The following is a 26,210-nucleotide window of genomic DNA, read 5'->3' on the forward strand; positions in this document are numbered from 1 at the left end:
TTTTTCCCCATGGATTGATAACTTCTGTGGCATCTTCTATGCCTGAGAGTCTCTCTTCTATCTCTTGCACTCTGTTGGTGATGCTTGAATCTGTAGTTCTATTCTCTTCCTTAGGTTTTCCATCTCCAGGGTTACCCCCATTTGTCTTTTCTTTATTGCTTCTATTTCCATTCTCAGGTCTTGAACAGTTTTATTTCCTTCAGCTGTGTGATTGTATTTTCTTGTATTTCTTTAAGGGATTTATTAGTTTCCCCTTTAAAGTCCTCTATCTTCTTTATAAGATTGGATTTAAGGTCATTTTCTGGTGCTTCACTTGTGTTAGGATATCAAGGGCTTGCTGCAGGAGGGTAGCTCTGAAGGTGTCATATTGCCTTGGCTTTTGTTGATAGTGTTCTTATGAGGGACTTTAGCTATCTAAATAGCTTTAGTCTCTGGTTTTTCCTGGTGTAGTAGGTATTGGAAGGTGGCCTAACCTCAATGGTCCTGGTGTGGCAGGCCACTGATGGGTATCCTTGGGCCTTATGGTTCTGGATCAGCAGGTCTGATGAAAGTGGGTCAAGAGATGGTGGGAAAATGGGGATCCAGCAGGGATATCAGGCTGCGCAGGGAGCTAGGATGCCTCCACAGGACTCAGCAGGCAGGGGAGATGGATGCAGGAAGGGGATCCAATCTGTATGGTTCCAGATTATGAGGTCTGATGAAGATGGGTGGGAGGAGATGTGGCAAGACAATGGAGGTGTGCAGGAGATAGCAGGCAGCTCGGGGCAGCTGGGGTGCCCCAGAGCACTCAGCGGGCAGGGGAGACAGGTAGGGCCATTTTGCATATTTGTTGTTGTTCTTGTGCAGCTCATGTCTCAGCAGTCATTTTGGTAAGACTTTATGGGTATACTTGCTGACACTATTGGGAGACACAATCTCTTCACAAATTCCCTGATCTTTTGGCTTTAAATGTTTCTACCCGTTCTTCAGCAATGTCCCCTGAGCCTTAGGTGCAAATATTGTATTTTAATACTGCTAAAACTGTGCATTTTAAAAGTGGCTAAGCAGGGTTACAGAGATGTCTCAGTGGTTAAAAACACTAGCTATTCTTCCAGAGAACCCGAGTTCAACTCCCAGCACCCGCATGGCCTCCTCAGGTTAAACATGGTGCATGTAAAACAACCCTATGCATGCATAAAGTAAACTTTCAAGAGAACTAGTTAAGGGTATAAAGCTTATATTATATATTTACTGTAATTCTTAAAATTTTTCCATATATGACATTAAACTATAATTTTAGAAGTTTTTTTCCTTTTTCAATACATTCTAATTAAAATACCATTTTATCACTCTCCTCCTTCCCTTTCTTCTCGAGCTCCCCTCAAGTCCCTCCCTCCACCTCCTTCCTTCTATGCCTCCTTCACTCTACAATTGGTAGGCTTGCTGGATGTAGGGTTGCCCCTTTAATCCCCATACTTGAGAAATAGAGACAGGTAGATTCCTAGGAGTTTGAGGCCAGCTTTGTGTACATCTACAGCTAAAACAAAGATCCTGTCTCAAATTTTTAAAAAATCAAATTGGTATCCTCTTTTTATTTGATTATTATTATATAGCATATCTGTGTGTTTCTGTGTCTAAGTAACAAGATATATAAAAACTACCTGCTGAGTTTTTTTTTATTGTTGTTTGTATGTATATTTTAGGGCTGAACATTTTGTATTGGATAACCAGTTAGGGAGAGAGGAGAATCCTTCCTCTCTCAGCACCTGTCAGTTGCTGTAATTTTCTGACTAGGGCTGTGATCCTGTGAGATTTCCCCCTTCGGAGGCATTGTATTTTAGTCTGCTTTGTTTTTAGCTAAAGTCTTTGAAAAGGAGATCATATTACTAAAATTTGATTCTCTTTTTCTTAATTTACAAGCACAATTTTACCCTTTACATGATGTATTGAAGAACTCTAGGTGTAGTATATCATTAGATTCATGGAAGATTCTATATGTAAGTATGTTTTAAAATGTGAAATAAACTTTTTAAATGTATCCTTTAGCTGGGGAAGGGCTGTTCATAGATTTTATAAATACTTTTTGTTTGTATAAAACTAAGTAGAAAAACATTTAGAAGAGAGAGATTAATCCACTCTCGATTGCACATTTTCCAGAATGCATGGGGTGACGACTAGTTTCTAGGTTGAAGCAAATTATGCTAGATTAAGGCATATATGGATGGAACAAAAAATAATAAAAGGTAGGTAAGTAGACCGGGGGTAGCTAATTAACCTTAATATTTTACTGCAGGAAGTAGCTTGTATTTCGGGAGAGATGGGATATTCAGGAGTACAAACTACTGATAGGCATTTAGGGAGCCTGTAAGCAGCTCGGTACAGGATGTAGCAGTAAGCCCTTGACAGACAGTATTGTACTTCCAGCTCTGATTTTCAGATTCTGGGAGCCTAGAGAGCAACAGTGCTGTAGAGTGATGGAGGGCTATGGTGTCCCACAGACCTGGGAATTCATTTCTCTGCCTCACAAGCCTATAGCCCCCTTACTTGTACATTAAGGAAAGCATACGTGCCCTGGAGTTGCTCTGAGGATTGGAAAGAAACAAAATGCTTAGTTCAGTGTCAGCACATGAGTACTACTTAAGACTTGGTAGCAGTAGCAGTTTCTATATTAACATTTTAAATGAAGTAATGAAGTAGTATAGGGCTAGAAGTAGTATGCAGTATTTGCATGCCATAGGTGTTGCTACTCAAGCCTTCTTAAAGGCAAGTCTCTTACTGCATGCTGCTTGGATCTGCTCTTCTTGTTCACCTTGTCTTCTGGCCCAGGCTTACCAGGTCTTACTGTATGCCTATGGGCAGGGTCACTCCCAGCAGCTCTCATGCTCCTGTAATAGACCACTGAGAGCATGGTACCTGGGCAGTTAGTGGCTGAAAGTGAACTGAGGCCATGACTGCTCCTAGGTATTGACTGATGAGAAGACTTAGTGTTGATATGAGGGAGAGCACAGCCAGAGGCAGAGATGGAAGACAAAATAAGAACTGAAAAGGAGTCGAGAGATATAGCTTATACATCCAACTTATAGAGTACAAGATGCTATTATTAAAAAATAAATTAGCAGATTTCATTGTGGCTTTTTGTAACCAGTGTTGTTTGAATATTCCCAGTATTGCTCTAGCACCATAATTGATTGATTTTGATACCTGTTATAAAAAATAGGGCTGGAGGGATGACTTATCAGGTAAGGACGCTTGGGACCAAGCTGCAATGCCAGTTTCACAGCTTGTTCTCTTGCACATGCACACACACACACACACACACACACACACACACACACACAGAGACAGAGAGAGAGAAAAAGAGAGAGAGAGAGATTTAACTTGTTTGGGTTTTTTGGGTTCTCCTGGTAATTCCAATCCTGGGATAGACTTTATTGAACTTGCCAGTTCCGTAGAAGGGAGTTCTTGTCTGGCTGCCAACATTGATCTAGCTAGGGCAATCTAAATTGTGAAACAAAGCATGTTTGTTCGTTTGTTTTTGTTTTTTAAATACCTTCTACTTGAGATAAAACTAACCCACATAAAACAGTCCGAACCCTGAATGAGGCTATTATTAAATGTTGAATTACAGAGTAGAATTACTGATAAATACTGTAGCATCTATAGAGAAGAGGTAATAGTACTGAGACTGGGCTAGTGTAGACTCAGGAATTCTTTGGAACTTAAAAGAATATTTTACAGAGAGCTGAGTTTTTCTTAAATACGATGCATTATTTTGTGTCCTTTTTTTCTGATCTGTTACCTTTACACATACAGAAAGTCCTTGTGAATGTTAACCATTGGATTTTAAAAGGCCTCCCAAAAGGTTTTTTTCTATAAGATTAAGAACAAATAATTATGAGTTCATAATATAATTATAGGGTAGAATCTTAGTAACTTTTCTGTCATTGTGAAGGGACACCATAATCAAGTCAACTTACAAAAGAAAACATTTAATTGGGGGATTACTTAGTTTCAGATGGTGAATCCATGACCATCATGGCAGGGAACATGGCAGCAGGCAGGCAGGCATTGTGCTGGAGGAGTATCTGAGTGTTTACCTTTGACCCACAAGCAGGAGGCAGAGAAAGTGACAGTGGGTCTGGTCTGGGCTTTTGAAACCTAGGAGCCCACCCCCCAGTGACATACCTCCTCCAACAAGGACATGCCTCCTAATCCCTTATAAAGCAGTTCCATCAATTGGACACTAAGCATTCAAACATAAGGGCCTGTGGGTGTCACTCTCATTCAAATCATCATAGGCAGCTTTCCTTAAAAATTCATTTAAAAAAAAAACATTGTAGATTTATTAAAATTTCTGATTAAAAGAGTTGCTGTTCGTCACTAATTGTGTTTGATCTGGCCCATGGCATGAGCTTTCCTGCTGACTGCTAACTACTGCTTTGCTATTCCATTTTCCTCAACCCTGAGCAATACAATATTCAGTATGTAAAAGAGAAGAAGACTAAATCATTCTTCTAAATTATCTGTGAAATAATAGAGACCCACCACATCTTAGGGGAGAAAATTTAATGAAGGAGACAGTGCTCTTAGAACAGGTCATGCATGGAACTAAGCAGTCATATTATGTGATCCGCTTGTGTGACTCTTCAGACTGAATGCAATTTACTAGAAAGTCTTCAGCTGTTAGTTATATGGTTTCATCTTTCAATATCTCTGTGATATACAAGTCGTCAGGCTCTGTAGTAATATGCTGTATATGAAATTGCCAGCTGGGCATGGTGGCATACCCCAGCACTTAGGAGGCAGAGGAAGGTAGATCTCTGTGAGCTTAAGGCCAGGCTGGCCTACATAGTGAATTCTAGCAATCCAGAGCTGTGTAGAGAGCTTGTGTCAAAAACAAAGTGAATAACCAGCTAGAGTTTCCACATCAGAATTGGGGCCACTTAAGTACCATCATTATAGGTCATGAACTAAAATGCCTTAGCATCAATATTTTTCCTTGGGATTAAAGTCTGATTTTTAGGAGCACTGGGCTTTTAGTATTAAGTTTTTCATTACTGTAGAAAAATCAATGAACTTGATTGAAATTTATAGCAGACACATATATAAGTAATAGTTATGTAACTTTACTTTGAATAAATATCTCAGCAGTGGTGAAACGTGTCACCTAAATGCTATTGACATGAAAGTGCCATTCGTTTATTGTAGCTTTTGATTTCAGTTTTAGGCCTCACAGTTTACGGGAGTGTAACTCATCACAGCAAGTGATTTGGATGCTTTCAGAAACTGACCTTGAAAGCATCATTTCACAGAAATTGGCAATTTGCTTTCTATCCTTGGAGCTGGATACTGTAGTATCTACTCTGGAATGTAATGAATATGAAATAGGAGCAGTCATCTGAAGAAATCTGATCACAGACTGCTTTGCATGAGGTCATTGGGATTTTAGGATGATCTTTGCTTCACACTTGCATTCTTAATATGTGGTTATTTATATAGAATTAAAGTGTTGAGAATAAATAGGGTTAGGGTTAGGGTAAATAAATCAGGGTTAGGGTTAGGGTTAGGGTTAGGGTTAGGGTAGAATAAATTGTAAGTGCACTAGCATAGACTTAATAGTGAAATGGATGGAGTTCATATAAGGCTCTAGGACACGGTTTGTTTATTTGTCCCCTTGAGGAGATGTAGAAATGCTGTCATGGGAAGCATTGTATTGAGAGGACCCCTGGCTGCCATGGACACAGTGCATCTTGGCCTATACCCCTAGTTGTGCCCAAAAGCTGTGCGGTTGCCGTCATTCTGCACAGCATGGACAGACGACTCCTTCTGAGACACAGACTTCAGTGATTACATCATCTCACTACAGCTGCGTATTCACAGTGGCATTGTGCTTTGCTTTTCTCCTCTGAAGAACTCACCTCCGCCTAGAATACATTTCATAGAATCTAATAGTGTAGGCCATGTAAAATCCCAAGCAGCAGTTAAAGTTCCTCTCAAGTGTGAACTTACTTTATTCTAAGGGTTCTGTGCAGTAGCTGTACTACATACCTTAGAAGGAATTGCTTTGAGGCCGGTTGCACTTGTGGGAAAACTGAGACGCCACTTGTCATGTAGTACTCACTCACAGCGGATCCTGTAGTACTCACTCACAGCGGATCCTGTAGTATTTCTGTGAACAACTGTTGAAATATAAACTGTAGGTTAGGGAACTAATCACTCTACCTTGGTACAAAGAAAAACATTTTGCAGCTGTCAGAGTTTTTTCTAATTGGTTTTGTTAGTCTTATTACTAAAATGCTATTTATATCACTGGTTTATGTACTTTGGTTTTCTTCAACCTTCTTTTTTCTCCCTCCTTTTCTTTCTTTTTGATACTATTAAAATTTCCTTATCCTTCACTCTAATGTTTAATAAGGTTGGCATGCTCTCCCAGGGAGTGATAATCTTTCTCTTCACCCTGTAACTCATTTGCCAGTAGGTTTGAATCCTCCTAGATGAAGTGGGAGATGGATTAGCCAGCACTTTGTGAATAGGACCAGCCTTTTTGGACTAGTGAAGTGAACTGGGAATCCTGACACCTGCCAGGAAGTCAGAGTTTGAGTTTTTTTAAAACTCAGAGTACTTCAAAGACTACAGTCCTTGAAAAGAAGTAATCATTCCTATAAAACTGCCATGTTTGCAAGCTCTCCTCAGGAAGACAATGTATGGCTCATTATAAAGATTATCTCTAGTCCATAGGAACTGTAATTATTTATGCTTCTCTGTATATAATTTTTTACTCTTGTTGCTCACTCCTGTTAGATTTTAAGTTGTTTGGCTCTCATATATCTTGTTCTTTGTGTATGACTCTACTTGATGTAATTTTTAAAAGTTCCAGGACATTGGTGAATGAAAAGTAAGAAAGAGAAAGGAAAGGGCATGACTGATCTAGATATGGTGGAGGAGACAGTTTATTGTTGATTAAAGAGAGAGCATAGCCAGAGGCAGGACTCTGAGAGTGTCCAGGGTGGATATGACCCCACACCATGTGAGGCAGTGGGGAGAGCAGCTTCCAATCTAGAGGGGCAGCCTGAACCAGGAGACAGCCTAGATAGAAAGATCAGGTAACCAAATGCTTGGGGAAAAGGTAGCCCAGACCCTGGGCTGGGAAGTTCAGGGCAGGGGTGGGATATGCCAGCCAGGAGGACCCAGTAACAGGTAGGCACTGAGGGGTGCTGTGATTACCTGGCAGACAGGTCTGCTTTGAGATGGGCTAGGAAGTTCAAGGTAGGGGTGGGATATGCCAGCCAGGAGGACCCAGTAACAGGTAGGCACTGACTCAGTGTGGGCGCTGTGAGTACCTGGCAGACAGGTCCGCCTTGAGATGCTAAGAGTGCATCTCAGCCCTCTGCAGTGTTGAGACCTAACAATGCTGTTGATTTAGAGAGCCCTGTTTTCTGGGTGTCCTCCAATCCCTCTGGCTTTTGCACTCTTCTGCCTCCTCTTCTGCAGGGCTCCTTGTGCCCTCGAAGGGAAGGATTTGATGAAGACGTTCAAGGTCTCTCAGTCTCTGGGCCATGTAACTGTCGTACACCTGGAGTTAAGAATCCTGACTCATGGGCCAGAAGCAGCTTTTGACTCTACCTGGCCCTTGCTCAAATTGTCTGTATTTCTGCACTTCCTCTGATTTGTAAAATGATCTTTGGACTGACTGGTTTGCCCCAGATCCTCTTCCTTCCTTCTCCTATCTTAGCAACTACATCAAAAATTTAAAGATATGTGATAAAACACTACAAGGTAATCTTCCAGGCTGGCTTGACCAATTCAGAATTATTGTTATTGAACTGTGCTTGTTTAATAGACCCAAGTTCTTTCTAGTTTTGTTTATTTGTTTGTTTGTTTTTTAAGACAGAAATTTCTTTAGTATGGAGTTTCTCAACTAATCTAAACTTCCTTGGATAAATGAACAGATTCCACTTCTTTGTTCCGTGTTATTTGTAACCCAGATGGAATTTCTTCATTTATGACAAATTGCAAACATACAGCACTGGTTTGTTTCCATGCTTTGCCCTCTCCTCATTCTGAGGTTCCCCTCCCTGCACACCCACTCCACTGCTTAGACTTGATCCATTTGCAAGAATATCGATCCTGGATATTGATAATATAATTTTTTGCATGATATCCATCAAGGAACAATCAACCTTCTATTGTGTAACAAATCACTTGAAAAGGTAGGGGAAGTGTAATAGGAAATGGTATGCTGTCTGTGGATAAACTGGTACCCCCAGGTTGGGCTCTGTTCCAGGAGTAACTGCATCAGTGCCTACTTGGTTCCCAGCAGAAGAGAAGAGACCCACCTGTCTGTCCCCTCCTCATCTCAGGGGAGAACTTAGGAACTCTTGCCCGTTATCAAATTGCTACTGCTTAAATATCACACATGGCCTTCTAATTTTGGTGACAACTCTCTACTAACTAAAGTAGGCAGGTATTTTTGTTTGTTTGTTTTTTAATGGAAAAACATGTTTTTCCATTCTACTCAATGTGGCTCTTTCCACTTTTAATACTTGATGTGAATATTATAAAGAATACTATTTTAACCAAGTGTTTCTGTGGTACAGGAATTTTTTTTAGCCTCTTCTTGTTTATTTATTTGTTTTTATTGGATATTTTCTTTATTTACATTTCAAATGTTTCCCCTTTCCAGGTCTCCCCCTCAGGAACCCCCTATCCTATCCTCCCTTCCCCTGCCTCTATGAGGGTGCTCCCCAACCCACCCACTCCCGTCTTCCCACCTGGCATTCCCCTACACTGGGGCCTTCAGGCCCAAGGGCCAATCCTCTCACTGATGTCCAACAGGGCCATCCTCTGCCACATATGTCGCCAGAACCATGAGCCCCTCCATGATTCTTGGTACAAAACTGCTATTCTATAAATAAGTTTTCATTTGTGTCTAATGAAATCTTTAAGCATTTTTCATGGTTCTTTATTTAAAAAAAAAAAAAACACTAATTCTCAAGGTTGTTAAGGAGGTAACTTCTTTAGGAAACCATTTCTCTCCTAGTCCAGGACATTTCCTATGCTCTTTCTCTGGCTGTTCGTAAGTGCCATGGAGCAGCAGAGATGCATCATTACACCAAGTTTTCATATTTGTTGTTTTCTCCATTCTGAAGTGTTATAGATGATGCATGTCAGATCCACTTAGTTTTCTTTGTAATTAAAATAAAATAATAATAACAATAAAACGGTATGTATTGCACATATAGTTTGAATCCTTTCCAGTATTCAATTTAGCCCAACTTGTAGTAAAAAACACATACAGAATTGATTCCAACTCTGCTAATGGCCTGCCTTTTAACCCAGGCAGGGCTAAATCACAGTTGGATTAAAAAGTGAAGGCTGAGTTGAAATAAACAGGGAAGGGTAGAGTCCAGGAGTCAGGTGGTTTGAAGAGTGGTCTCCTGCCACCTCACATGAGCTCCCTTTTTCTCCTGTTCAGGTGCTTCTGTCTTTCCCTCCTCTGCCTTGGCTATAGGGGACCCAGCTGTGTACTTGTCTTGGCATCATTGTCCACTTGCTTCTGCCAGCCAGGAAATCTGGTCCACCTAACAACGTATAAATCAAGTTCACACACAAGTTCTTCATACTGATCAAACAAGCTTAGTAGAACAACTTTAAATATATATATATATATATATATATATATATATATATATATATAAATTATTAACCAATATATGTACTGATTAATAATTTAAGAGGCTTCAGTCCACAGTTACTTGTCTTTATTTTTTCTGAGCCTGTTGTAAAGTGGAATGACATGATTGTGGACATGTAGAGATGCTACTCACCTCAAGGCAACCAGAAAGCAAAAAGCAGAGAGGAACCCCTTCAAGGGCAGGCTATCCGTGGCCTCCTGTTTCTAAGGAGGTCCCACCTCAGATATCCCAAGTGCTTATGAATCAGTACATGGACTAATACTTTGACAGCATCGGAACCCTCACGGTCCAGTCACCTCCTCAAGCTCAGCCTCGGAATATTGCTGAACAGGATCATCCACCTTTCAACACGTGAGCTTTGGGGAAGGAGATAGAGCAGTTTGTAAGCAAGCCTGGTTGTCTCCCTTGGTTTCTGGTGACTTTGTCTCCTAGTGGGAAGAAGTAGAATTGTTTTCATCATGTGTTGTTATGGAGAGGGCAAGATGGCCTTGGCTAACAGCAGATGGGGGTAGAGACTAGGTATGGAGTTTAGTAAGGAATGTTCAAGATGACCTTGGCTAACAGCAGATGGGGGAGAGACTAGGTATGGAGTTTAGTAAGGAATGTTCAAGATGGCCTTGGCTAACAGCAGATGGGGGAGAGACTAGGTATGGAGTTTAGTAAGGAATGTTCAAGATGACCTTGGCTAACAGCAGATGGGGGAGAGACTAGCTATGGAGTTCAGTAAAGAGTGTTCTTGCTGCCATTATTTCAGGCTGCACTTAGGTGACCTTCATGAGTGTGCATCAGGATATTCAGTGACCTGCAGTCGCCAGTCAGAATGTATCCTGGTATATAAAAAGGAAAGCAGTTCTTATAAAGCCACAGTGTGGTGTTTAGTACTGGCGTAAGTGTACATGTGTGCTGTGTGCATGCAGTCAGGGGACTCTGCTTTCAGTCCTCTCCTTGATAACAAAGGAAAGCATGAATGTGAAGTGATCTTTTGTAGCAAATTAGAAGGTAGCAGAAGTCTGTTAATCAGTGTAAAAGTGGGAGAATAAAAAATGGAGAATGCTGAGAAAGTAATTTAATGGACCAGTGGATAAACACCTCCATTTATCTTTGTGACTTCATTTTACCAGTAGCACATTGAGGTATAATTTATAGATTATGAAATTCCCTTACTAAATTTACATGTTGCCCTTATTAAAGGAAAATGTGTCTTTTTTTGAGGCAAAGATGCATTTTGTTCTGACAAATAAGAAATTTATACATTTGTTTTATGCCCTTATGCATGTCTGATTACAAATTTGATGTTATGCCAACTCACTTAAAAAGATAGAATATAGACTCTGCTTTAGGAATTTGGAGCAAATCTGATATAATACATCTTACAGATTGAGCTACTACAGCCTCTCTTTGGACTTTATCATTCTGATAGTGTAGTTATAAAGAAACATTGCTTGATGGCTTTATGTCTTGACTTACATCTCAGATCACAAAAACCTCATGGTTCATCTTAAAACTTTGAGGAAAATGGTACCCATATGATTTAAAGATTAAGTTTAGTTACCTTCTGCAAATTGCTTTTGAAAGTATAGCTAATCAAAAAGTAAGAATGGTTTTAAATTTCAGATATAGGTAGGATAATGGTAGCTTTTTAAATATAGAGCTTTTATTTAAATAAATTCTATGCAGAGTGGGAAAAGCAGAATTGCTTTTGGATATGTTTACATAGTTACATGTTGATTTTTTTTATGAAAGTTATACAGTCCCAGGCCCATTTCTATTCTGTTCTTTATTTATGACTATAGTAAGTTGCTAAAAATTGGTCACAGATTTCATATACTTCCTGAAAATCAATGCTGTCTTTTAAGCTTAGATATCCAAAGATATTTGCAGTAATTTCACCTTTTTTTTTCCAAATGAAGTTATCTGTATAGGAAAGGTTTGAAATATACAAGTGAATGTGAGTGCTAGCTTTTAAGTGTAAATATGTTGAATTTTGCAGGAAAGCAGATGATGCAAACTTCTTTTAAAAAGGTACACCCCTAGGATTAGGGATATAGCTCAGTGGCAGAGTGCGTGCCTGACATACACAGAGCCCTGGGTTCAATTCCCATCACTGCAGGGACAGAAACTATTGAAGAATAGGTGCTCCCTGGAGCTTTTCACCTGGATAGCACTATAACCCATGCTTTTATCAGAGGTTCCTGAGCAATAGCATCTAGATACAGAGCAGCAGCTTGTAATAACTCTAACTCTATAATCTAAAAGCCCTCTCATGTCCAACATAACTATAATAGCAATCCGCATCTACCCAAAGTGTGCAGGACCTTATTGTGATACTGTAGAGAGCCAGGAATTTGAGTGTCTGTTTAATATATACTTTGTAGGTTCATACTTAATCATTTGTATCCTAGTTATATAGAGAGTCCAGAAACAAAATAGTCAAAACATACTAGTGCGCCCAAGAGGCTAGAAAAAGTCTTTCAGACTTTTGTCTGTGTACCCAACATGTGGGTGCCACCTGATCACAGATCCCTGCCACCATCTCTAGACATCTGACTCTATAGTCTCAGAGACCTGCCACTTAACCACGACATGTAGTGCTAAGCCTATAGGAAACACTGCTGTCGTACATCAGTGTCCACACAGGTGCGTGAGTGCTGCGGTTGCTGAGACCCCACACAAAAGTGGTACTACAGGTGGCTTAATCTTCTTCTCTTGAGTGCCTTGGAATTCTTGGTGGTCTGTAAGCCAAGGAGTCTTGTATTTTCTAAAAATTATGCAGCCAGTGTAAATGAGTGTCTGCCCTCCGTGAATTAGATTCCTTGACAAATACAAATTGTGGTTATTAAGCAATGATTTCTTGCTCATTGGCATTAAATTTCACTCTAAGGCCTCTTCTAAACTTTAAAGGTGAATAGCTGTCATTCATCACAAGATCCACAATAGGAAATCATAGTATACAGTTATTCAGGGAATTAAAGTTTAATTCTTAGTCTGAACATGAACACCTATGTTTGTGTTATCCTAATACACTTTTCTTCCCTCCAGGATGGCACTAAGCAGAAAAGAGAGCGGAAGAAAACTGTGTCATTCAGCAGCATGCCAACAGAGAAGAAGATCAGCAGTGCAAGTGACTGTATCAACTCAATGGTTGAGGGCTCTGAACTCAAAAAGGTTCGTTCAAACTCCAGGATTTATCACCGGTATTTTCTGCTGGACGCCGACATGCAAAGCCTGAGGTGGGAGCCATCTAAGAAGGATTCTGAGAAGGCGAAGATTGACATCAAATCTATCAAGGAAGTGAGAACAGGGAAAAACACAGATATATTCCGCAGCAATGGCATTTCTGAGCAGATATCTGAAGACTGTGCGTTTTCAGTCATATATGGAGAAAATTATGAGTCACTTGATTTGGTTGCCAATTCTGCAGATATTGCAAACATCTGGGTGACAGGACTCCGGTACCTGATTTCTTATGGGAAACATACACTTGATATGTTAGAAAGTAGCCAAGACAACATGAGGACTTCTTGGGTTTCACAAATGTTTAGTGAAATTGATGTAGATGATCTTGGACATATAACCCTGTGTAATGCTGTTCAGTGTATCAGAAACCTCAATCCTGGTCTAAAAACAAACAAAATTGAGCTTAAGTTCAAAGAATTGCATAAATCAAAGGACAAAGCTGGTACTGAAATCACAAAGGAGGAATTTATTGAGGTCTTTCACGAACTTTGTACTAGACCTGAAATTTACTTCCTTTTAGTTCAGTTTTCAAGCAATAAAGAATTCCTTGATACCAAGGACCTTATGATGTTTCTTGAGGCAGAACAGGGTGTAGCACATATAAATGAGGAAATAAGCCTGGAAATTATTCACAAATATGAGCCATCCAAAGAAGGCCAGGAAAAGGGCTGGCTCTCCATAGATGGATTCACTAATTACCTGATGTCACCTGATTGTTACATTTTTGATCCAGAACACAAGAAGGTCTGCCAGGATATGAAGCAACCTCTGTCTCATTACTTTATAAACTCATCTCATAATACATACTTAATAGAGGATCAGTTCCGGGGTCCCTCTGACATCACAGGCTATATCCGCGCTCTTAAAATGGCTTGCAGGAGTGTTGAATTAGATGTGTGGGACGGCCCGGATAATGAGCCTGTGATTTACACAGGCCATACCATGACCTCTCAGATAGTCTTCCGCAGTGTCATCGATATCATTAACAAATACGCATTCTTTGCTTCTGAGTATCCTCTCATCTTATGTTTAGAAAACCACTGCTCTATTAAACAACAAAAAGTGATGGTTCAACACATGAAGAAAATTTTAGGAGACAAGCTGTATACAACATCACCCAACATGGAGGAAACTTACCTACCATCTCCAGATGTCCTGAAAGGGAAAATACTAATCAAAGCAAAGAAGCTGTCTTCAAATTGCTCTGGTGTGGAAGGAGATGTTACTGATGAAGATGAAGGAGCAGAAATGTCTCAGAGGATGGGGAAAGACAATGTGGAACAACCCAACCACGTGCCTGTGAAGCGATTTCAGCTTTGCAAAGAACTGTCTGAACTGGTCAGCATCTGTAAATCAGTCCAGTTCAAGGAATTTCAGGTGTCATTTCAGGTGCAGAAGTACTGGGAAGTGTGTTCATTTAATGAAGTGCTTGCTAGTAAGTACGCCAATGAAAATCCTGGAGACTTTGTAAATTACAATAAGCGTTTTCTTGCCAGGGTCTTTCCTAGTCCCATGAGAATTGACTCTAGTAACATGAACCCTCAAGATTTTTGGAAATGTGGCTGTCAGATTGTAGCCATGAACTTCCAGACTCCAGGGCTAATGATGGACCTGAACATTGGCTGGTTTAGGCAGAATGGAAACTGTGGCTATGTTCTTCGACCAGCCATCATGAGGGAGGAAGTCTCCTTCTTCAGTGCCAACACAAAGGACTCTGTGCCTGGAGTTTCACCTCAGCTGCTTCACATCAAAATCATCAGTGGCCAGAACTTTCCCAAGCCCAAAGGGTCAGGTGCCAAAGGTGATGTGGTGGATCCTTATGTCTACGTGGAAATCCATGGAATTCCTGCTGACTGCGCAGAGCAAAGGACAAAAACCGTGAACCAGAACGGAGACGCTCCTATTTTTGATGAAAGCTTTGAATTTCAAATCAACCTCCCTGAACTAGCCATGGTACGCTTTGTAGTGCTGGATGATGACTACATTGGGGATGAGTTTATCGGCCAGTACACAATTCCCTTTGAATGTTTACAGACGGGCTACCGCCATGTGCCTCTGCAGTCCTTGACTGGAGAGGTCCTTGCCCACGCCTCTTTGTTCGTCCATGTGGCCATTACCAACAGAAGAGGAGGGGGGAAGCCTCATAAACGGGGCCTTTCTGTGAGGAAAGGGAAAAAGTGCCGGGAATACGCATCTCTGAGAACACTGTGGATTAAAACTGTAGATGAGGTGTTCAAGAACGCCCAGCCACCCATACGGGATGCCACAGACCTGAGAGAGAACATGCAGGTGTGTGTTCATGTTTAGATTTCTACTTTGTGCATGCCTATGATGTGTAGCTATGTATTTTTATAGTAGTATATTTAACTTTAAATACTTTTGTAAATCTCAACTGGATATTAGTATGCTTGTTACTAGTTTCATTTCTCAGCATCTAATCCTCTCCACTGTAGTTGTTGAAGACCGATTGCGTGCTGGAATAAACTGGTCTTGTTGCTGACTCATAAGCTGCCTACCCATATCCCTCTTATGACCAGCTAGCAGCCATGTTTTTAAACATGGTATACATGGGAATCTCTGATGTTGTTGTATATTATTATTTCTTAGATGGAACACAAATTAATGACCTGTCAAAGGGAAATTGGTTAAAGTAAAAGGAAGGTGTTCCAGATCTTTCTTATGGAGCTCTGGTGCTTAGATGCATTTAAATGAGCCAGTGTTCTCTTGATTTTAGAGGGTAATTATTTACATAAAATTTTTATGGTAAATATACTTATGAAAGACCTAAGATGATAATTTTTTCTAAAATAACATGTCTCAGAGCAGTCAGTTAGGAACTGTATACCTGTTTAGATGGGCTACACATCTAGCTGTGTACCAGGATTGGTGAGTCAAGTTGGTCTAGACCCCTGGTTCTTCCTTACAGAGAGCTCACAGCAGTGTTTGACATGCTTCATGTGGTAGGTACTCTGAGGTGTTTCTTTAAAAAAAGATTTATTATTCTTACTTTTTATATATGGGTGTTTTGTCTGCATGTGTGTTTGTGCACCATATTCATGCCTGGTGCCCACAGAGACAAGAGAGTATTGGATCCTCAGAAACTGAAGTTAAAAGATGGTTGTGAGCTGCCATGTGAGTGTTGTGAATCAAACCCACATCATCAGGAAGACCAACCAGTACTCTTAACCACTGAGTCATTTCTCTATCCCATTTGTTTTCTCTTAAAATACTATTATGAAAATGACATTAGCATTCCTCTAACGACGGAAACACTTTAAATATATGTTTCCTACCTAATTCTGTAGCCACTTCATGAATAAGAACAGTTGCCTGCAATATGGACATTTATTGTCTTCCTCTCAAGGTCAAAGCATAACCAAAATTGGAAAAGTTTCTCCATTATTGAGAGTGCATGCGTTTTGGCAGACCCTCAGTTCTAAAGAAACCACATTGTCCCATGCCTGTGGCTACTGCTGCACATATGGAACGTAATTCCCTTTGGGACCTGTTGGGACTCAGCCACCCTGCCTTCAGGACCCGTGCACTGAAGCCCACAGAGCTGCTAAAGTGGTGCGGAGTAGCACCTGCTCTGTAGTCTGGCTGGCTGTGGGAGCGTGCTGGGAACCAATAGATAGTAGCCTGCCCTCCAGGGACTTTTGCTGTAGTTTAGGGTGGGTGGTAGAAAGGGAAATAAGGTTGTGGGGGCATATGTAGGATATGCTGTGAAGAAAACAGTTATCACAGACCGCCTGGGGGAACACACTCTACAGATCACAATAATTCACTGCTATATATGGTCACAAAATGATTTTAAACAAAATGATCCATAGCTTGACAGTCATGTTTTAAGCAATATTAACAAAAATGAAATGTTTAAATTCAAAACTTAGTTCCAGAAACTTAGGAGCCTAGATATCTGTTCTTTCTAGCCACCTGCTCTATCCAGACAGCGCATAAGCGTGCCTAGAGTCACGCACCCGACTCATACTCTGACTAAAATGTGTGTGTGTGTGTGTGTGTGTGTGTGTGGCATAATTATATTGTATTATATTATATTATATCATATTATATATTAGATTTCTTTGGGGACTGGCTTACAGGCTGTGGCTCTCCTAGTCCAACAATGGTTATTTACCAATGGAAGGTCCAAGAAACCAGTAATTGTTCAGTTTACCAGGCCGCATGACTCAGCTATTCTGCATTATGCGCTGGAATCCTAAAGAAGGAGGCTCTAATGCCAGCAAAGGAATGGACTTGCTAGTGAGAGAAAGAAGTCATAAAAAGGGAAGGCTTTCTTCTATGCCCTTTATTAAGACTTCTGGCAGAAGGTGTGGCCCACATTAAAGGTTGATTTTTCCCACCTTAAAAGATATAGATTAAAGATGTATCTTTCCACCTCAAAGATCTAATCCAGATTAGAAGTGAGTCTTCACACCTGAAACTTTAATTAAGGAAACCTCCCTCACAGGTATGCCCAGCCATTTGGGTTTTAGTTCATTCCAGATGCAGTCAAATTAACAACCCTGAACAACCAGCACAATGACCAGGGGTCTCCTTTCTATTTGCAGAATGCAGTGGTATCATTCAAGGAGTTATGTGGCCTCTCCTCAGTGGCCAACCTCATGCAGTGCATGCTGGCTGTGTCTCCTCGATTCCTGGGGCCTGACAATAATCCCCTGGTGGTCTTGAATCTTAGTGAGCCCTACCCCACCATGGAGCTGCAAGCCATAGTGCCTGAGGTTCTGAAGAAGATTGTAACAACTTATGACATGGTGAGTCCTGATTAATCTCTTCCTGTGGAGAGAGCTATCTTAGGATACCTTATCAATGTACACAACTTTCGCTTCCTGTCTCATGCTTCATGTACTTATATTGGAAAAGTGTCTCTCTGGCTTTGATTTTGAAAGAGTTTTGTGTTGTATCACTGTATTAGAAAGCAGGATTCAGAGATACTTTCTTCAGTCAGATTAAACATTAGCTTCCTAAGAACTGGATCTGTCAGCTTCTAATGAATGTTTTGCATCTTCTATTTGTGTGATTTAGAAACAAAACAAAACCAAAACCTTTTAATCCTACCTTGGAACTAGTCATTGATTTATTCTGTTTCCACTTTTCCCCTCAACCCAGTATAGTAATAAATTAGATTTTTTTTTTCAAGATGTGTCTGACATATCATCTCCGGCAGATGTTGCCATCGTACAAACCTGATGTGTGGTAATTTCCTTCCTGGGGCAGCTGCTCTGAGGCATCTTCATTTGTAACCAGCTTAGTGTTAACGAATTACCTTCATGACATCTAGAATATTACATTCTACCCTTAAGATTTATCTTGCCTTTTTCTTAATTGCATGCTGCTCTTTTACTGTGCTTTATAATTTTTCAAAACTCTGAGTGAGAGTTTTTCATATTGTGTTTGTATGTGAGTTGGATGGAGGGTTACTTGTGTGTCATGTATCATGTATACCTGAGTCAGAGGACAACTTCCAGGACTACTTTCTCCCCTGTTGGGATCCAGTGATTGAACTCATGCCCTCAGGCTTACAAATCAAGTACTTTTCACCACTGAGCAATTTCACTGGCCTGTTAAGGAAGAATGCAATTTGTGAACAGCACTCATTTCAAATTTCTAATACAGGCGAGGCTGTTAGAACTGCTGCGTATCAGCAGTGACTCCTTTAGTTTGGTGGTGCTAGACTGTCTCCCCTCAAGTAAGCCAGGCCTTTTACCATTGAGGATATTCAGGGATAAGTGCCTTACTACAACGTCCTCCATTCTAAAAAATGCTAGCTAAGGCCAGGTGGTAGTGGTGGTGGCAATGGTGCATGTCTTTAATCCCAGCACTTAAGAGGCAGGGGTTGGGGCAAGGGTGGTAGCAGGGGCATCTCTGTGAGGTCAAGGCCAGCCTGGTCTACAGAGCAAGTTCAAGGACAGCAAGGGCTACACCCAGAGAAACCCTGTCTAGACAAACCAAAGCCAACCCACCAACCAAACACCAGTCAAGGCCAGCTCTGTTCAAGGAGAATATAGGGTTGGCATCATCCACCTTATCTAGAACACTTTGACTGTTTTATAACTTAGTCTGAAAGCTGTAACTTAAAGGGTTAGGTGATTCAACGGGATGGACAAATATCACAGGCTAGTATTTCCCACACTGAGGAACCTTGCTTTCTTAGGATATTGATAAACATCACTTGGGGAAAGGTGGCAGAGAGAAATAATTTGGGGAAATTCTCCTCTGAACAAAACTAATCAGAGGTCATTACTATCTTCTCCTTTTCATTCACTCCAGAACACCAATTTTCTGGGAAAAAAAATAAGCCTAAGGCCAGATGTGTTCACCATGGGATGGAGCCACCCAAAGTCAGAGTGCCTCTTCCCTCTCGTGTTCAACTTCCTTATAGACAAACTTAGGAGTGTGCTTCCATGGTGATTATAAACTCCACCAAAATAAGAGTGAAGATCAGCCATCACTGCAGTTACACATTGTGTCTGGTGTTTACCTTCCTTCCCATTTCAGCTTAGATTCCAAGGACACTTACGAGATACAAAAGACTAAACATTTCCTGCTAGGAACAAGCTACAGAGAGTATCATCCACTGGAGAGAACACTTAGTTCTGAAGAGAACTTTAAACACACCCAAGAGAGTAGATGGAATAACCAATTTCAGAACATGTAATCAAAAAAGGTATAATAAAACACCATGAGAGCAACAAAACAACAGGAATGAATACAAGTTGTTCAATAATAACTCTTATTATTAGTGATCTCAATCCCTCAATTGACAGACAGATACACTAACAGACTGGATTGGAAAATGTCCAATGAAATACAAGAAGTAATTAAAAATTTTCTGAGAAAAAATAAGCCTAAGGCCAGATGTGTTCAGTGCACAATTCTACCAGACTTTAAAAGAAGACCTAACACCAACTTTTCTCAAAGTATTCCATAAAATAAAAATGAAGAAATGTGCCAAATGATTTTTTTAATTGTAGGGGAGTTTTTTAGTTTTATTAGCTACACATCTGACAGAAGGTTAGTATCTAGAATATACAAAGAATTTTTAAAAATCTAAATATCAAGAGAACAATTAAGCCAGCCTAAAAATGGGTCTTGAAACTAAACAGAGGTTCTCAAAATGTAAAACATAACAACTAAGTAATCCTTTTTAAATTGTTCAACATTTTTAGGCAAATTAAATTGTTTTGAGATTTTATGATACCAAGTCAAAATGTCTAAAATCCAAAAATCAAATGATGTCAAATGCTGGGATGGATGCAAGGAAAGGGGAACACCTTTTTATTTGTTGCTGGTGGGAGTGCAAACTAGTATGGCTACTTTTGTGAAACACTGCACCCTTTAGTCATAGAATATGGAGAAATCAAGCTTCAACTCTACCTAGCTTTCATAGTGCTGGAAGGTGGCAGAGGAGAAAATAGTAATAGATTTCACCTACCTATAAACTTTGCAAGCTACAATTACTGGTTTGACAAGATATGCTCACTGGTGCAACGATGGCACGAATGTTATAGCAGTAACCAAACACTTTCTGACTTGATTTAAGGCCCACTCCTTAAAAGGGAACCCATACCTCATACCATGTTCAGGGCTAAGAACTTATGGCTAAACATGACTTTGAGGAAAATCTACTGCTATTATTATAATAAATGGACATTGTATTAAACAACTCCTTATGAGTGTTGCTGTACTCACAGATTAGTGTATCCCTCATCAACTGTCAGAAAAGCATCTTTTTTGTAGACATGATAAATATAGCATAGATTCACAAGTGGCTAAGGTGCAGAGAATAAGAGACTCTAGAGTACTTAGCCTTGAATGGGACATCTATAGCAGGCGGCCTCCTCCTCCTCTTCCTCCTCCTCCTCCTCCTCTTCCTCCTCTTCTTCCTCTTCCTCCTCCTCCTTCTCCTTTTCCTCCTCAGCCACCGCCGCCGCCACCACCACCTCAAGACTCAAGGATATTGCAGAAAAGGACGTAGGAAGAGTGTAAGAGATAGGAGCAGTAGATGACTTCAACAAAGCAGTATTTACCAGATAGAACAGGGTAATTGCACTTATGAACTCAGAGTAGTTGTGACATCATGTCCAAGACCTCTGCAAGCTTAAGACAGACAGGGAGGTAGTCATAAAATCTCACCATCTGCTGAATAACTATTGGGAATTGGTAGCTCCTGGGATAAGGAGAGTTGGTTTTCTTTAAGAATGTGGTACTGGTTGGTGGAACATGCTCCAGTGGATGAGCACACACTCAAGAGTACATAGCCAACACTGATTATGTCAGATGTGTTTTAAAAAATACGGACACAAAATTGAGTGGTACAGAGTGAGTGGCAGATCTGGAAGGAGTTGTAAGAGGGTGTATATAATCAAAATATAATGCATGAAGTTCTCAAAATTAAAATATATGCCTAAATAAAATAAAGTGTAAAGGCCATGGTCCAGTGTATCTGAAACCATCTGGTATCTGAGGGCCTGTATTATCCATCATGAATATATTCTGTCTTAAGGGATCCATGTAGTTCCTCAAAGCTAAGAGGTGTGACAAAATCATCTCAAAAGCCTATACTGGGATTCCTTTTCACTTCTCTAGAAAAATAAAAGAATGAAGTAAAAATGGGTGGAAATGTTTGAGGCACTTTTTCATGTCTACTTATTTCCTAACTCTAAGTTATATTGGAAGATCAAATGAATAGTTGGTATTTGTAGAACTTTCTTAAGCTTAAACCACAAATAGACTCACAGACCTTTATTAATCAAAACCTGACATGAACTTTTTCCTCCTATTTATCTTTTAATGTATGTCTTTATTTATTTTCTTTTTGTGAGTTTTTTGTTTCTGTCTTTTTTTTTCTTTTTTGAAAGAAAGTGAGGAGAAATCATAAAGTTGGGTGAGTAGGAATGTGAGAGGGTCTGGGAGGAGTTGAGGAAGGGAAACATGATTAAATGGATTGCATGAAAAATTGTTCTTCAAATCTGTGGAGTGAAAGCCTTTCTTCACACAGTGGTGTTGATAGTTGGCACAGAGATCAGGAACCTTCTGTTTATGTCACAAACGTGGCTTTGTGTGCCTTCTCTTCCCCTGCTACATGCAGTGCTCTGCTCAGTGAGGAGGAAGTCACAGCTCAGGGTTAGTGCAGCCTGCTCTGTGGAGCAGAAGTCAGAAGTGACCTGAGTAAGGTTTCTGTTGATCTACATCTAAGATTACCATTGACCTCCATCTCCTTCATGACTCTTTTCTTCACAACTCCTTTGGTCACTCTCATCTTGAAATTCAGAGCTCCTTTCAATTAGAACTCACCTATATGGACAGATTGAAATGTCTGCATAAAAGACAGAATGTTATGCTTTTAGAACATGATTGACCTGAAGAGAGGGAACGGAGAAAGTTGGGGAGTGGAGGAGTGGTAATTATGGAAATAAGTGCATCTTGCCAAAAGATAAAAACCCCATGGTTTGCAGTTTTATGTGGTGGCTAGAGAAGCTCAGCAAGTGGTGCTTCCAAAAGCACAGACCCGACCTGCTGTGTTCTCACTTCTCAGTTGCTAGTGGGAGAGAAATGGTTACAAGGTGCTATGATGATGGTGTCATGTGTTATCAGGAGCAAAGAGACTGGAAATTTCTACAATATAGTGCTTCAAGGCTCACATACGCTGTCGATGATTTAAGTGTTTCTGATTCAGTTTAATGCCTTTATATGTCTTCACAGAAACCATTATATGAAAACTACATGGTCTCCCTCATACATGGAATCTAGCCTATAACATGTGTGTGTGTGTGTGTGTGTGTGTGTGTGTGTGTGTGTGTGTGTGTGTGAACAAATATATGTATGGATACAGGGTAACAAAAAAGAGAACAAGAACGGCTTAATATTAGGATGAGGGAGGACTGACTGGAGGCAATGAAAGTAACTTATGAAGGAGAATAAAAAGCTAATTGTTTTTCTAGTTTAACTCTGTCATGGATTTTTCATTTTTTGGTGGCAGATAAGTGCATTAAATATATTTGATATTGAAAGAATAAAATCTGTGAAGCTTCCCAATTTACATTTTTGAATGGCTTCTGTAACTGTATAGATGTTCAGTGAATTAGTTTGTAGAACTAACTCACTGAATAGTCTTTGTGTCTGGGTAACTTCGGTGTAATTTTTTTTTTACTTCACCACCTTTTTAATTATAAAGTTTAGAATAAAATTTTTAAAAGAAACCATTAAGGAGCACACATTTAAATGAATCCCAGCACATGTACTCAGGAACAGTTAGGGAAAGAGTAGTATTTGGAAGTATTGGCAACGTCCTTGAACTAGACTTGGCCATTGTCTCTGTTAGGGTTTTTATTGCTGTGATAAAACACTATGATCTGAAGCAACTTGGAGAAGAAAAGGTTCATACTGTGGTTTATAGTCCATCCAGGAAAGCAGGAATCTAGAGGCAGGAACTGAAGCATAAGCCAGGGAGGAATGCTGCTTCCTGACTCATTCCGCATGATTTGCTTCACCTGTTTCTTATAGCACCCAGGACCAGCAGCCAGGGGTGTGACCTGGGCTCTTCCATGCAATGGTCAATCAAGAGAGTTCACTGCAGGCTTTTCCATGACCAACCCAGTAGGGGTGTTTTCTTAATTGAGGCTCCCTTTTCCAAAATGATTCTATCTTTTGTCAAAGTAGCCAGCATAGTAGACCCCTGTCAGCTTGACATACAGACACATCACTGTTAAACCATAATCTTTCTTTGCTTGCTGTCCCCATGATGTTATATTAATATCAATATTATAATATAAAACATACTCCAAAAGTCTCAGTCTTTCAAGCTTCATCTCTATAATAACTTTCAATACGGCTGCCAACTTTCAAAGCCACTCCAGAATGTCTGAGTTTCTGAAATAGCCAATCTCTCCAAATTAACCAGTCTCTTTTATAAACTCCAGAGTTTCTTTAAATGTTCACATTTCTCAACTGTGAGCTCCTGTGAAATAGAAGATCAGTGAAAGACTTTCTTCAAGAGGGAAGAACCTGGACATGGTTATAATCAAACCACAGACAAATCAAAGTACAAAAGTATACAGAATCCAGTGCTGACCACGCCTGAGATTCATGTTCCCCCAGGTTTCAAAGGTTCCATTTCTCTCCTTCTGCTATTTGCAGCACAGATAGCTTGTTTGTGGGCTTAAGTCAGCTCTGCTTCACAGCTGGTGCTATTCTTGGTTGCAAGATCTTTTAATCTCCAAAATGCTGGGGTCTCCATTGTAATTAGGCTACACCTTCAGCAATGGCCTGCTGGCCTTGGACTCTATCCTACCACAGCATGATAAGTTTCTGTCTCCTCCATAATGCCTGAAGTGCTACTCCACATGCAAGCTCCACAAGTAGCCTGTCCTGGCTTCTCATGGTGCCAGATTTCATTTGCTCTTCACGCCCTCTTCATGCCTTCTGAACCAGTACTACCTGGAGAATCTTAGACTACCAGCACAAAATACAATCTTGGTTCACTCCCAAACACAGCTGCTGTGTGCTGACCCTGATGAAAATCTCCCAGATTTTGCCTCAATAGTGCTGGTTGACTTTTAATCACAGATTATTTTTCTCAGAAATACCAGGGTTCACTTTAGTAGCTCTTTATTCGGAATATTGAATGGCCCAACAAAGTCTTTAAGGGACTTTCAAAACTTCCCTCTGAAATTTCATAATCTATTGTCTACATTTCTTTCAACACTCTTATCTTCTAAGCTCACATGAAACATCTCACTGAGTTCCTAACACTCAATGGCTTTTCCAGTCCAAAATTTAAATACTATAACAATTCTCCCAAAACATGTGTTCAGGTCTTTCTCAGCAATACCCTATGACCGATGTCTTTCTTGGGTAGGTTTTTATTGCTGTGATAAAATGCCATGGCTACAAGCAAGCTGGGGAGGAAGGGAGGTATTTTGTCTTCTGGTTGGACCTTGTATATCCAAGGAAGTTAGGACAAGAGCCTGGAGGCAGAAACTAAAGCAGAAGCCGTGGAACAACACAGCTTACTACCTTGTACCTTGTGCCTGGATCACCCTGATTTCTTCCTCCCTCCCTCCCTCCAATACCTACAATACCTTTTTTTGTCATATTCTTTAAAATTTATAAAAGATTATAACAATAAAAATAATTATTATAAGTTGTTTGATATAAAACAACAGTCAATGTAACAGTCTGTGTAGATGCTTGTCTACAGCAATACTGAAAACACGTTTTTCTCAGTATAAATTTTAAGTAACTCCAAACATATTAACTGTATATGTCTTTCTTAAAGTCCTGTATCATCATCATGAGAAGTGATTTTACATCCAAATCTTGCTTTTCCGGTGTAATGATGTGTCCTGTTCTTGCTATGGTGGGAGAATTGGGTTCTGATGATACCAAGTAACCTAGGTTTGTGTTGTTTATTTTCTTACAATTGCCCCCACCGGCCACCCCCGCCATCTGGTTATCTCTAGTGCTACCTGCCCTTACTAAATCTGACTGGAGCCTGTCCTTCCTGTGATCCTGGTTATGTCAGAACTCCTTAGAGTCAAGCTGTCTCTGTGATCCTGTGATCCTGGGCTTGTTAGAGCACCTGGGAGTGGAGCTTCCTCTGGGTGTTGTGGGGCTGGCTGAGGAGTTTGCACCCAAGGTCTGCTCAGGGCACCAGCCCAGACAGACTGGAAGCAACCCCAGCCACTGGGCTGTCGGAGTTCCTGTGTGCCTGGTCCCACAGGTCCCAGCTACTCCCAGTGTTGGGACAGACGTGTCCTTCTCACCTCTGATCATCTGATCCTGGTCATGTCAGAGTGCCTAGGAGAGGAGCCACCTCTGGATGCTGTGGGACTGGTTGCAAAATTTGGGCCCAAGGTCTGCTTTGAAATCAGTTCCAATGCTTCCATCAAATCACATATTGAATATTGGAATTTATTCTTCCTTAATTCCTTCAAAGCTTATGTTGCATATTTTCTCTTAGAAGTATTCTTTAGCCAGTCTCTCTGGGCTGGTGTCCTGAGCAGACCTTGGGCGTAAGCTCTGCAGCCAGTCCCACAACACCCAGAGGAAGCTCCACTCCCAGGCACTCTGACACACCAAGGATCAGAGATGAGGAGGACATAACATCTGTCCCAACACTGGGAGTAACTGGGACCAGTGGAACCAGGCACACAGGAACTCAGCCAGCAGAGTGGCTTGGGTTCCTTCCGGTCTCTCTGGGCTGGTATCTTGAGCAGACCTTGGGCCCAGGCTCCAAAGCCAGTCCCACAACACCCAGAGGAAGCTGCTGCACTCCCA

The 26,210-nt window shown here is 40.6% G+C and overlaps 1 protein-coding gene across 1 annotated transcript in view; it reads left to right on the forward strand.

Moving 5' to 3' along the window:
- Plcl2 (phospholipase C like 2) overlaps nt 1-26,210 on the forward strand; it is a 183,492-nt gene that overhangs the window by 94,720 nt on the left and 62,562 nt on the right. The window contains exons 2-3 of the mRNA XM_031347833.1: nt 12,714-15,200; nt 17,480-17,683. Of these exons, the coding sequence (XP_031203693.1) occupies nt 12,714-15,200; nt 17,480-17,683 (2,691 nt within the window). The remainder of the gene's footprint in view (nt 1-12,713; nt 15,201-17,479; nt 17,684-26,210) is intronic.

This window comes from Mastomys coucha, unplaced genomic scaffold (genome assembly GCF_008632895.1).
Source record: "Mastomys coucha isolate ucsf_1 unplaced genomic scaffold, UCSF_Mcou_1 pScaffold3, whole genome shotgun sequence".
In the NCBI taxonomy this organism is placed as follows: Eukaryota; Metazoa; Chordata; class Mammalia; order Rodentia; family Muridae; genus Mastomys; species Mastomys coucha.